Genomic DNA, 14,835 nt, shown 5'->3' on the forward strand with positions numbered 1-14,835 from the left:
ACAAAATAATCCTTTGAATCTACAATACGAGACTCACAAACAATGATGATGACGTGGCTATCATGAAAGAGAGATGAATGTCCTTAAAAAAATCCTCCAAATCTACAATATTAAACTCACAACAAGGACAAAGTGTCTGCAAGATACGAATTCTTGGTACCTATGTCTACAAGATGAGAATTTTGTGCTGTACTGCATTAATAGGGGCCATTGCTGTGGCGATACTAATCCCTGATTAGGAACAAGAAAAGATGGAGATTGCGTCTTGAGATGATAGGAACAATGAGACAAGCCTCTGAACCATCAGAGCATAATGATGAACACTAGAACAATTCACTTCAACATACAAAACCTATGATATACACAATCCCTTGGAAATAATTCATCATCAAAAGGTATGCAATCTGCATCAAGGGGAATGAGACAATTTGCAGTAGGGTCATTTGGGGATGGAGAGATATGAGGGTTTCTATAAATCTTCTGAAATCTAGTCCAAACTGTGCTATTGTGATCAACACAATCTCTGATATATACAATCCCTTGAAAATAATTCATCATCAAAATGTATGCAATCTGTATCAAGGGGAATGAGACAATCTGCAGTAAGGTCAGTTGGGGATGGAGAGATATGAGGGTTTCTATAGATTTTCCTAAGTCTAGTCCAAAGTGTGGTATTACGATCAACACTATAACAAATATTTTCTACAACATGGACAATTAGTTGGCTGTTGTTATACTAATAATTGTGTTTGGTTCAGCTAAGAGTCCTTTAGGATTAGGCAAAAGGTTAAGCCACTTGAGATGGGTTAGGATGCTGTTTTTCCAAGACATCTAATTATTCTTTTTAATGATGACTACAAAAGGATGTGTAGAACAACCAATGGTACCTCCTCAGATGATAAAATCAAAGACCAGCAGCCTCGATGCATGTAAAGTAGATCAAATGAAGTCATCTCATGCAAACAAATCATTCTCAAGTGCTAAGGTGCCAAGTTGTCCAAGTAAATAACAGAATGTGAAGTTATGAAAATTGGAAAAAAAGTATTTCAGGCAGATTCTGCAAAGAGTCCATGAATACATTTGAAATCCCTTTTAAATTTTGCAAGAATTGCTACAAATTGAGAGACCCTAGGTGAAGATTAAGTGCAACAAAGTAAAAGGGTGACCTTATGAATAAAGAAAAAACTATTGATTGTGCTATGCAGCCTTAAGAAGATAATTAATATAGAAAAGCAACATGTCTTTTGTATTGGTTAATCTTAGTTGGATAATTGCAATGTACAATAATGAATGCTTTTTAAAGCAAAAGGTTTATCTTAGATGAAGCCCTATGTGAGGATTAAGTGTAACAAGGGTGAGGATTAAGTCAAACAAAGTAAAAGGGTGACCCAAATAACTGATTGATGATTTATTATTCCAACAATCCTGAACTGTGCTTCAGAATTATTTTTACTTGTGGTGATTCAGCTATGTTCCTTAGTTCCCCAGTTTCTCAAATTCTCAAATAAGATATTATACCTTTTAAGTTTTTTGATACAAGGTTGCAACTTTCAGGTACACAATAACAATTTATCGCTATAATTCACTTTTCCAAATTATTAAGGGGAATGAGAATCTGCAATAGGATCATTTGGGAAATGGAGGGATATGAGGGTCTTGATGGATCTCCCAAAATCTAGTCCAATGTATGTGGGGACAATCAATGTCCAATACAACACACATAGTGTAATGATTAATCCTATAACAATTCACTTCTACAACATACAAGACCTGCGATATAAGCAAGCTCCTCAGAATAACCTGCATCAAAATGTATGCAATCTTCATCATCAAGAGGAAAGACAATCTGCTGTAGGATTATTTGGGAATGGGATATTAGGGATTTCATGGATCTCCCAAAGTCTAGTCCAAAATGTTCTCAATGTCTGTTATATAGCATTATGATCAATACTAGAACACAACTTTTTTGACATGATCTTATAATCATTGCAAGTTGATATACTCCTTAGTTCTTACCGTGTTTGGTTCAGGTACGAGTCTATAAAGATAAGACAAAAGAGTAAGCCACTTGAGATGGGTCAGGATGTTGTTTTGGTAATACACATAATTATCCTTTCTTGTATGGCCACAAAAGGATGAACTGAAAAACCCATGAATACCTCGTCACATGATAAAATTGAAGACCGATGATCTCAATAGATGTAAAGTAGATCAAATGAGGTCATCTCATGCAAATAGATCATTTCTAGGTACCAATGTGCCAAGATGTTCATGTAATTTAACCAGAATGCGAAATCACAAAAAATTGAAAAACATTACTTGGCGCAGATTTTGAAAAAGTTTCATGGATAGGTTTGAAGAGCTTTGGAATACCTTTCCAACATTGCAAGAATTGCGAAAATTTGAGATACGGTTAAAAATCGTGAGTTTGGAAGCCAAATATGATAATTTAACTTTGACATGTAATTATACCAACAATAAAATTTGATGATGAGACTTGCACCCCTTGCGTGGGGCAGAGCAGATCCAATGAGGAACAGTTAGAGGGAGGACTGCTCCATCCTGATCCATGTGTTTGCATGCAGGGAAAGTTATTCATTCTACTCAGGGGAGTGGATATCAATGGGCTCATTTAGGTAGATCGTCGGCTCTAGTTGCCTTGGCCGACTTAAGCACTTGGAAGTCTGGAATGTTATGGCCCCAGTCCTGTAAGTTTGATGTAGAGTCTAATACCCCCCTCCAGCCCATAGTAGATTTAGATTGAGTAGAGATAGGGGCAATGGGCAAATGTTGATTTCCCCACGTGTGTTAAGCTGTTGGTGAGGGTGTTGGGGTTGGAGTTTAGTGTGGGCATTGACTGAGAGTATGCAAAACAATTTTTTGGCAATATTTGCAAAAATCTGATATTCCCAAATTATATGCAAAACCAACTGTTTGATGATATCTTGTCTGTAAAAAAAACTTTGATACATGCCCAAGTTATAGCTGAAAGGAAAAAACAACTCCTTTGCCACTTACTAGGGCTTGAAGAGGGAAGCAAAGTGCATATGTCAATATCTTAATAAGAATATGCTTCTTTTTTTGTTTGAAATATTCTCTTGATCTTTGAGAAAAAGGCTAGTTTTCTGAAAATGCTAGTTGCCCAAAACTGCTAGATTCTCATAGAATATTCCTTTTTTTTGTTGTCAACTTTTAAAATATTACAAATGTCATTGAGTTGTCAAAAGCAGCTAGAATATGCTAGAAACCAGTTCGTATATTTTATGATGCTCAAAATATTCATTGGGCTTGTCGAAGTGGTTGGAGCTAGTATATTGTTGGTTATTTTGAAATGATTGAAAATTTGTTAGTCAATGATTGACTGATGCCTTGATGGAAAGAATAAAAAATAGAATTTTAATTAAAAATAGAAAATAATAAATTTAAACAATTTTTTTAGTTAAGTTTAATGAATGGTCAGAAGGCATGAGATGAAAAGTCGTGATTCCCTCAAACATGAGTAAAAGGGAGAGGAGAATGTGACTCTTTCAAAGAGTGGTAATTATGAAAGGTTGTGACTATTTCAAAGGGCCAAAATGATGGAAGGATAACTCTTTCAGAGAGTGGTAATTGTAAATGGTTGTGTGACCTTTGGAAAGAGGCAGCATGGTGAAGGGGTGTGGCTCCCTCATACTGGAAGATATAAAAGGGAGAAGGTTTCATTTTTATTTTGGGGCATATAGTATTATTCTTGAAGGCAACCATGAATGTGTTGACCCTTTCAGCAATTATGAATCAAGGCAATCTAATGAAAATGGGAAACTCAGAAGATAAAAGGCAGAGAATATATACAGAAGAAGAGCAGCAAATATGTTAAAGCAAAAAGCATCACTTATCAAAGAAGAAAAGATCAGATCATTGTGTAGCAAGATTAAGATACAATCAATATATTTATATTATTCTACAGCCCCTGTACTTGGCAGTGGATGGTGTATTTGCATGATAATTATTGGATTTTGAGTCTGATGTGGAATATTCCTCCTTGTTATTGATATAAATATTATAATTTTTTAACCTGCTTTCTATCTGTCTATGTATAATATGACACATGACAATTTTCTCAACAATTCTTATCCATTGGGCTATCTCATCTTGGAGGGGATACATGGTACAAACAAAAGGCCAACCCTACATGAAATCCTAAGTTAGATCATGACAAGTCTTTTTGCCCTATGCTATGAGACATGACCTAAATATAGAAAAGCACTCCTAAATTTTGATTGAATGTAATAAAGTAAATAGGGATCTAATTAATTGATTGATGATAAAATTTTTGGACAATCCTGAACTGTACTTCAGATTCATTTTTAGTCATCGTGATTCAGCCTCGTTCCTTAGTTACCCAGATTCTCTAGTGTCAAATAAGACATTCATAATTTATACCTTAACATTTTCTGGTATAAGGCTGGAATTTTGAAGTAATATATTCCTTTAACTCTTCCAAATTATCAAGTCTCAAGTTTGACATTTTATGTTTAGGTATTCTTTGAAATTTGACTTTTTTGTCACGTCTAAAATGAACTTGATCAATCATTCTATACTTGCTTCAAAAAAATTAATGAAGTTTTTCCTGCAAAATTTCTTCATAAACTTGCATAATGTGTAAGAAATTTGTTTTAAATTTTGTCACTTTTTCTCCCTTTTTTGTGAATTTTCCGAAGATATGGTTTAGTTTTGCAACATATTAATTTTTTTGGTAACTGCTGTTGGGTATATTGCAGGCTGCAGCTCTCCAGTTTGATTTATCTGAAGAAGCTACTATCCTTCCACAACCTTTGCAGCTTTTGCTGAAATCTTTTTATAGATATGTTTGTTGGAGCCAAACCCCTATTTTTTAACAAATTTAGTACTTCCACAGCCTATAGTGATCCTGAAAATGTAACTGTGTCAATATTTTCAAATTCAACTTTTTCCCTTTTTCTGATATGTATTACTAAGTGTGATCTGAAATTTTAGTTTTTAAAATCTTGATGCAGTTACACCCAGAAACATTCTAGGCACCCATCTCTTTTGTTGAAGTGGGTTTTGAATAAGTCATCAGTTTTGGTCTTGTTATTGTGAGGTCTTTATGTAAGGCACTCAGATCTTCTGTGAGGCCTGAGGTTTTGCAAAAACCCTATGCAAAAAAATTGAAAGCACCTTGTTCAAATAAATACAGTTTTCACTATAGTTGCCGTAGCTCAAAAAATCCTTTTAGCATAACTATGAAATTGCTCCAATGGAATGCAATATAGTTGTGCACTTATTTATATACTTCCTTGCCCTATTAGAAAACAATGTCACCATTCTACCTCCATATTCATATCCCTCTTTGCCTGTAACAGGGTTATGAATACAGTGTTTACAAGGATTGAAGGATGTAATTGTGGCTAAGATAAACAATGCAAAGGGTGCCAGCTATGGTAGACCACAACTCCTCACACCCATAGGAGAAATTCATTCCCTTTGCCTTTGTGGCAACCTCTGGCCTGCTACTGTAGGTGCAGTAGTCCCTTGAGCTGGCTCCTAATTGGGGACAACTGGTAGACAACTCTGCCTCAGATCTTGGCATGCCCTCTGTTTTCTAGTACAGAGACTCACTGAGACTTGCCAAGAATTGGTAAGTCCTGATCCGGGTGACCCTGAACAAATCTGAGGGGCCCAAACTTTGACTCGGCTGAGACTTGCCAAACTTGCTGAGTCTGAGTGAGTTTGGATGCGGAAACTTGGCGAAAATTGATTTTTTTCTCTGTTTATATCTAAGTTGCTGTATTCGCCCAGAAATCCTGAAATTCGACATTCGATTTGTTGAGATTCATAGTCGGTTTGAATTCTGTTCAAATTCGTCTGATGCCTGTGAAATTCCCTGCATATTCCTTGTTTCGGACCCTGGTCGATTTTTGGGGAATTTGTAGCAAAGGAAGGAACAGGTCTAATGCAAGCAGTTTCCGTTGATTTCGTTCAAGCAAACCCAACTGTGGTAGACACCAAAAGATCATCCCCCTTCGTTTATGCCCTAGAATTTGTAGCAAAGGAAGGAACAGGTCTAATGCAAGCAGTTTCCGTTGATTTCGTTCAAGCAAACCCAACTGTGGTAGACACCAAAAGATCATCCCCCTTCGTTTATGCCCTATCCATCATCAATAAATCTGGTTATACCAATATCTTCTTGATGGGAAATGGAGACTGCCATCTACCCCTGGGTGCTAATAGTAGTGGCTATATCCACAGATCCATCCTTCTTGAACTGGAGAGACCAACCTATCATCCGCTCGTTCATGCAGAGGAAGCTGTAATAGATGATTATATTAATTTTCGATTTATTTAAATTTATGTTGTATTTGTTTAACAATGTTATGGTGTATTTATTTGTTTGACAATATTAAAGCATTTCAGGGTTGTTTAGAAATAAGAGTATTAAAAAATCTATTTATTATATTAATATATTTTTTGATCCGTAGTATATTAATATCTAATATTTTGTATGTTCATTCATTAAATTATTATTTTTATTTATTGTTAGATTACTTTACTTTTATATATATATATATATATATATATATATAAATTAAAACATTAATATTTATTATTTGGTATGTTTATTTATTAATAATTTTATTTCAAATAATTTTATACTTCATATATATATTTATATATATAGATATAGTACGGATGAACCCAAAACGAACCTGAACTCAGCCCCAAAAAAATTTGAACGAATTTCAAACCCGAATGTTGAACCCGCATCCGAACTAGAATTCGGATTCCGAACCGGCAACTTAGGTTTATATCTCAAATTTTTGATGTTTTAAAATTTTTGGGTTTATGATTCCAAAATATATATGAAATGTAACGTTTAACTCCCCATCTTTGTCTCAAGTCAGTCTCATTCTCTTCACTTCAGTAGAATATATACATGAAATAGAACATTGAAGTATAAGTCGGTTATATTTTGGGTATATATTGTCAGGATGTTTCAGAGTGGTTTTGGATTTCTAGGAGTTACAGTGTAAGTTATAAGTTTTAGAAGATCTTATAACTTTTCAGACTTAGTCAGATATCAGTAATCAGCAAGGCTTCTATCAACAGTCTCTCACTTTCTCTGTTTGACTTACTTTATCTTCCTTGAACTCTATACCTATCTCTCTTCTTATCACTCTTCCTCTATCCCTGTTACCTCTCTTTATCTTGTTCTCTCCTCTCCTCCAAGATCTAAACCTATTTCTCTACCTTTCTCACCCTCAGACCCATGCAAGAGGTGCTACAACCAACCTTGTTTTGGTTTTCCCCAAACCCCCATCAAACTATAAGTCTAAGAAAGTAAAAGGTATGTGGTATATTATGATCGTAAAACTCTACATGATACATATCCCATGTTGCAAATCTTTGCATATTTGTAGTTTAAAAAATATTGTGGCTGCTTTATCATCCAGGACCTACATTAAATACATTTGTAGGAAGGATTGTTGCTCTTCTGAGCGGCTGAGCCATAGACTAGTAGTTTTTGTTTTGATATTTGTTTGGAACACTTGATGCCATGGATTTTGTATTCGACGAGTTCTGTATATATTTGAGAATATTTATATATCAGGTGTGCTATTTTCTGAAGCTACAATTTCTGTTTATAGTCTATTCTTACGTGATGGATGTAAAACTTGTGTATGTGATCAAATTAGCTTCTATTCAGGTTTATTTAACAAGGGGTGCATAATAAGTCCTGAATCTTTAAAAATCTCTAAATGATGAGTCTTGCAGAGTTTTGAGTCCCAAGACAGGTTACCATTGCAGAGTTTAGAAATTATAGTTTACATAAAATATATAGTACCCAGTGATTCATGCAGAGACATTATGAACAGATAGAAAAGAACTGACGTGAATTTCACATGGATGCATGCTTCAATTGCATAGTGTCTTCCCATATTCTCTTAGGATTCTTCAAAATGACAATAAAAGCATTTTTCAATCGAATGTTGTTTCGAGTAATGCAAGCCAAATGCAAGAGCACATGTTTTCATTGAGCAGATGTGATACTTATGCAAATGTTGCTTTGCTTGTGAGACGGTGTCCTCTTATCTAACTTGTCATGTTGTTATCTATTCTGAATTCTTGTTTGGGCTTTGGGTTCCAGTGTATACTATGACTTTGGTTTCTAGCAGAGTTTTTCCGTAAGGTTTTGAACATAGGTCTCAATTTTCTGAATTTTTTTGCCACCAGTTAATATTTCTAATAGTACAATCTTTGCAATATGTAACCATATGATCCCTTGGCAAATACAAACATTCTTTATTATTTTCTGAATTGGTGAATTTAAACTTTTATTTGGTCTTTCTGTATTTACTCGAAATTAGTTTGGCAAGGCACTTCATTTCTTTCTGGCGGATGTAAGTGTTTTCTTGTTTTGCTGGAATGTGCAATTGTTTCTTTGGTATTTGAAATATTTAAACGTTCAAGATCTCTTTTGTTATTTATGGGGCACACCTTGCTTTTTTTTGGCATTTTTGGCGTATTACATTCTTGAGTAGATTGTAAGTTGTCAATTGTGTCTATGCAATGATAGGAAATACTGGCAGTAAGTGAGTTCATATTTGATACTGGTTTTTAATGTTCACAGACTGAGGGAACCGAGGGAACTGAGGAAGGACAGAAGGTATTCAAATGCTACCCCATCATATTTCTGTAGACAGAATTTCATAAAGTTTTGGATAGTTAACTATCTTATACTGTAATTACAGGAATCGAGCAGCAATCTGTATTTCATGAAGCAAACTGTTGGGAATGCCTGTGGGACTGTTGGCCTCCTCCATGCTGTGGCCAACATTAGATCAGACGTTCATATGGGTAAGTTTTTAGAATTCTTCAAATATTATGTCTATGTTTAGTCATAATGTCATTTGTTTGTCATTAATAAGCCATATTTTGTCAATGACTGATATTAGATAATGACTTGTGGTGGCCACCACATGTATGCTTATTAAGCTTTCGCTGGAACTACCTAGTCTCAATTGCCATAGACACATCTGAGGGAGAACTGCTTGTCGAAAAGAATTAGTAACAACAATTTGTGGTTTAGTACACCTAAAAAATCTTTCCAGCAATGATATGTAGATATGTATATTAGAATATCTCTCATAATATCTTTCATTATTGTAGATTTTGTATATATTAGATAGTTTCTAATTTTATGATTTTTTCATAATAAAGACATTGTCTTTGTAACTCCCATAAATGGTAGTTTGATCATTCATTTAATTCATTGGTTTTTTTATCAATATTGTATTAGGGCGGGAAAAATAAATTTTCTTCTTTTTAAAATTTGAATGATTTTTTTTTCAGGCTATGAGCTTCTTGACTGAAATTTGAGTCATTTTTAACAGAGAATTGAAACTCGCATTTTGTTGAGGACTCTCAACTTTTTTTGTTTAAAAGAGTTTCACCCACATTTTTCAGACATGCGTTTTGTCCTACCCGAGTCCTTTACTCTGCAAAATCACATCTTCAAATGGTAGTTTTTTTGCATATTCATGGTCTGAAAAGTCACGTTTTCTTTTCACATGTCTATTTGACCTGTTTTTTTCTGAAAAAAATGGGTTGCCCTTGTGTTCATCAACGCTTTATGGTTATTTTCCTACAGAAATTGATCATATTTCCTTCCTTTTTCGGCTCACTTGGTTTCCTTGTTTGCCTGCGATTTGAAGATTTTTGGACCATTTTTTGCTTTTTTCTCTCTACAATGGATTTCTTGTTATTTAGAGCTCGTTTTTATGAGTTCTTAGCTTGTACAACCATCACCTTGGTCATTTATTATTGTAGAGGGTTCTTCTCTCTTTTGCGGACGGTTCTCAATTCGCAAAAGCTTCATTTTCTTAGTATTTGCAAACCTTCTCTTTAGCCAACTAGGCTTTTTCAAAATCCTTTATTTTTTTGTTGAATTCAAATTTAACCTATAGATTACTTTTAGTTTTTTCCAATGATTTTTGGGTCTTTGTCATATTTTTTTGCTTGGGGTTTGTCCTAGCAATGCCTCATCTTTATTTGAAGTCTGTACTTGAATCTACCTTTGTGCAATTGAGTCTGTGCATTGGGCTTTGCACTCTGTATGTTGCCTTTAGATTTTCTTGTTTACAATATGTCGAAAAATGTGTAGACGACTTTTGTAACCAAACATAATGTTTGAAGGCAATCAATGATTCAACACACAAATTACAACATATGAAAGCAACAACTATCTTCAAGTATCTTGTTTCGATGAGCTTATTTTGAGGAAATAGTCTCGTTCTATCGGAGTTGGACAAGATCAGGATAAGTTTGATGAGTGCTTCAGAGAAGTGATCTTGCTTATCAAGTTTTAGCTTTTAGTTATTGATTATGAGTTGCCACAAGTGCTATTCGGCAAGATAGGTGCAAAGATGTGGACTGTTTTGAAGGATCTCAATGAGACATCAGGTAAGTTTTTGTGCACCCTTCTTGAAGAACCAACTATTTTCTATCATGATGGAAGAGTGAATTTCCTTACAGGAGCATCTGACAAAGATAAGGCATATTTGAGTCAGTTAAAGACAATTGGTCAGAAAATGGAGGAAGAATTTTAGGGTAGTCATAACCTTGAAGAGTCCACCTAAATCCTACTACAACTAATGTTGGTTTAAAATTTCGAGACTTGTGCACCAAACAATAGCAGTAGGATTATTGGAAATAATACTTTGGTCTTTCTACCAAGTTTATAAATGCTTCTAAAGTCTTTCTATCAAGTTTCCTTGCATATCCACATTCAACCAAATACTTGATATGCTTACTATTGAACTGTAGACAAGGTATTTTTTAATGGTGAATATTTGTAAATTGGCTAATTTTAGAAATTTTTGGCTAGTAACTTGGCTAATAATTTAAGATTTAACGCAACCTAAATCGCCATATTTTTATGAATTTTAGCTTTAAAATATTTAAAATCGCTCAATAATTTATTTTATTAAAAAATTTATGTTCAAAGATTCGCCATAATATTTGATATATGATTAGATTTGATTTACCTAAATATTGTATATTGTTGGAGAAATTAAAATTAATTCACCAATAATTATCATAATTATTAGTTACTTAAGGGATATATCACCAATGTTTAGTTTTCATTATTGATTTAAAATATAATGTAATGATCCTCATAATAATCTAGGAGTTAAAAAAATATTCGATTTTCATTTTTAATATTCTATATGGTGACTAATGAAATTTCTATTATTATTGAGATTCACCAATATTTTCTGTACAAAAATTATGATTCCAAAATAATCGCCAATATAAATAATATTTAAAATTAAAAATTTGAAAGATTCATGAATAGAAATAATTTTCTTTTTTTCAAAATAGTGAAAGATTTGCCAGTATTTTATATCTTTTTTGGAGGGGGGTTTCTTAAAGAATACCTTGATTGCAGATACATTGGAACTTGAATTATCAAGATGGCACTCACCTAGATAGAGGAGGCCATGGGTAAGCAATGGAGCTCGAGCTTACCTTCTGTATCACACTTGTTGGAATTCTAGAGACTCTTGAATATCATCTTGGGCGTAACTTGCCAGCGTGGGATTTATTGAGACCATATCTCAAGATGGCATTTTTGTCAAACATTTGTAAAGTTCCTTGACAATTTTTGAAGTTTTATCCCTGTTTTTCTGCCTTAGGAATTTTGTCAAACAATTCCCTTGCAGCCTCAGTTTGCTGATGTTTGTTGTTTTGCTATGATTTTTGAATGCCAATGATATTGATGAATACAAATGATTGCAAAATAACTAATTGGAAATCAAAGTGATATGCAACTTCTTTTTATTATTTTCCAAATGCAAGTACATGAAATTCTGATGTAAAATGCACACCTACAGCCAAGAGGTATTTTCCCAAACACTTGGCATGCATCCTATGAATGACTATGCAATGAGACGTTTTTACAAACATTTGGCATACAAACTGAACAGCTGAATTAAGTTGATTTCCCTTCAATACTTCAATGTTTACAATGACTGAATACTTTGGTAACAAAAAAGACATATATTACTTGTCAAATGTATCCATCTACAATTGCCAAATGTAAATACCAAAAGAACCTGGAATAAGTAGCTTAGATGACATGCTTTTTAGCTTTGCTTTTTCGGACTGCTTTTTCAGCTCTGCTTTTTCGCTTTGCTTTTTCGGATTGCTTTTTTGGATCTGCTTTTTCAGACTGCTTTTTCGGCTCTACTTTTTTCGCTTTGCTTTTTTAGATCCGCTGCGAAAACTGAAACCTATCTCCTTGCCAACTAATGTCAAAAATTAGATGCACGGGCTGAACAAAAATTACTAAATATTATCTCCCAATTAATCACAAATGAATTGGCTGAATACCAATTCCTCCACTCCCAACTAGGGTTGATATCTCACAACTGAAATTGGCACCTTAGAGTCTTAAAAAACCCTCAGGCAAGTATGCAAGCACTAAGGCTTTCAGCACAATAGATGAATATGCAACTCAAGATGTGTAAAATGAACCCCCCAAAGGCTCCTTATAAAGATTTCACAAGCAACTCCAAGAAGCTTCTAGAGGAATCTAGCACTTTATTCTTTTAAGTGACTTTTTGATATTTTATTATGTTAGTCACTTTAATATTAAATTAATTAAATATAAAGTTACTTTTTAATATTTCATTATTTAGTAACCTTATAAGTAATTAATTTAATATATCTTTTCCCCCTTATTTCTTCCTTTTTAGCCTCCGGGGAAAATAAAGGCTAAAATAAAATAAGTAGCTGGTGCTTGTCAAAAAGGGGACATTACACATTTGTGTGCCAAGTCAATATTTCACATTTCCTATTGTGCTTCATCTATTAGATCTTGGCGTGCATGCTTGGGAGTCTTCGAACTCAAATGGTCATTGTGCTCTATTCATGCTCTATTTTCAAATTGGCGTTTTGAGAGGAGGCGTTTATGTTGGCAATAGAACAGCATTTTTAAATTCCTCTCCAGCCCACTAGTAAAGATTGCCACTTTTGACTTTGGGTGTCTGCTGTAATTGTGTATAAGGAAGAAAGTTTTAACGATTCTTTTCCTTTGTTCACTGTTACATTTGATATTCATCTATGACCATTTCACTTCATGAGGTGACATCTCATTGGGACACCTCATTGAAAAGCTGGCATGCTCTGACCACACTGCCATGTAATACTTTCACTTGGTTGCATTATTTAAAACAGTTGTATTGCTTCCTCCGCCACTTCACCGGTTTGAAATTTGTCATTAAAAGTCCAGCAAATCAAACTGAACTGCTCACATAATCTTGGCACATTCATGGGCTCACTTATTTTGCATGAATGCCCATTGAAGCTTTCCCTGCCAAACATGGTTGTGCCCACCATAACTACAGCTCCACATATGTTTGAGAATACCTCCAAAAAAGTAATTATAGATTTTTGAAGGTTAATGAGTTCCATCAAAAATATGTATTTTGTGAGGATTGCTTAACTTACAAGGTTAAGCAATCTTTCCATTTTATTTGTGTTCGACTCTTTCATTAACCTCATTTTTAAAAAAAAATAAATTTAAAATTAAAAAGAGGTTTATGAATCACTTGTAAACACACTTTTTTGAAAGATTCATTAAAAAGGGGCTCCTGATTGGCCTTTGATAGACTCTAATTCAGAACTCTTTTTTCAAAAATTCAAATTGCAGGATGGACCTGGGAAACAACCAAGAGAACTTGGAAACTTGACATTTTTATCTCATCGCAAAGTGTAAAAGATGAGGCTTTTGGACATTGGATTCACGAAAGCCATGAAAAAGAATGAAATTACATAGGAAAAAGAAATCCACAGGCGACTTCGGTTGACATGAACTAAAATTTTAAAATTTGATGGGACCTGATACTAGGGCGACAATGTGAAAGCCTCATTTTCTATACATATATCCATTATGTTTTGGTTTTCAATCCATGCCCTAAAATCAATGAGTGATTGTAGCTCTTTCCTCTGAGCACCATATTTCTCTGTGAGGTTCAGAATTGCTTTGAAATCGTCCCTCAAGATGCAGTTGCTGCTAAGACTTCTAACCTCGACACTCATCCAATTCTTATTATGATTTAAAGCTCCTATAACTTTCCTGGGATCCTACAACAATCCCAACTCAGTAGAAGCAACATTTGCACCAACAAAATCCCCCTTCCAGCACCCTATCTTTTTTCTAAAAGCTAGTGACTCAATGTTATTTAACTGTCTCTTGAATCATTATGATTTCTGCATTAGCTGAAAATATACAATGTTTAACGTTCCAGTTTATTACCTTCATTTGTTCAAAGTGCATTTAATGATTTTCTTCCCCTTTTCTTTTGGGATTTTGCAGTCAGGTTTAGGTTTTCCTATATCCAATTTTGATATCCCCAATTTAGTTGTGTTCTCTGAAATCTTACTATTAACATGGTTGCCTTCTGCTAATTCATCTTCTTTGAATTCTTCTGCCAACCCCATCCCTAATTTGGTCTTGATCCAAATTGCGTGCGGCTTCATTCTGTTCTGCCTACCATAATTCCATTAAATCTCTGACCAGCTATTGTTTTTCCAATTGGTATTCCTCAAAATCCTCAAGGGGAAACTCCTTATCACTGTCTAAATCAGATCCTATTGTATCTGTAAATTTCAGTCCTTGCCTAATATCTGTCCAACCTTCTATCTCATCCTTCCCCTCACTAATATCTTTATTATATATATGGGTTTGTGCAGATTTTCTGACTTAGTTGCTCTAATCTCTCAAATTGGGATCTTTCTTTTGTTTCTGTTCTGCATATTCGTTGTGTAGGA

General features: G+C 34.3%; 1 protein-coding gene across 1 annotated transcript in view; it reads left to right on the forward strand.

The window, feature by feature from the left end:
• The window catches only part of UCH3 (ubiquitin C-terminal hydrolase 3), an 82,211-nt gene that overhangs the window by 6,745 nt on the left and 60,631 nt on the right, over positions 1–14,835 (forward strand). The window contains exons 3-4 of the mRNA XM_089786488.1: positions 8,630–8,665; positions 8,751–8,856. Of these exons, the coding sequence (XP_089642614.1) occupies positions 8,630–8,665; positions 8,751–8,856 (142 nt within the window). The remainder of the gene's footprint in view (positions 1–8,629; positions 8,666–8,750; positions 8,857–14,835) is intronic.

This window comes from Cupressus sempervirens, chromosome 6 (genome assembly GCF_028749045.1).
Source record: "Cupressus sempervirens isolate cs-2001-9-10 chromosome 6, ASM2874904v1, whole genome shotgun sequence".
Classification (NCBI taxonomy): domain Eukaryota; kingdom Viridiplantae; phylum Streptophyta; class Pinopsida; order Cupressales; family Cupressaceae; genus Cupressus; species Cupressus sempervirens.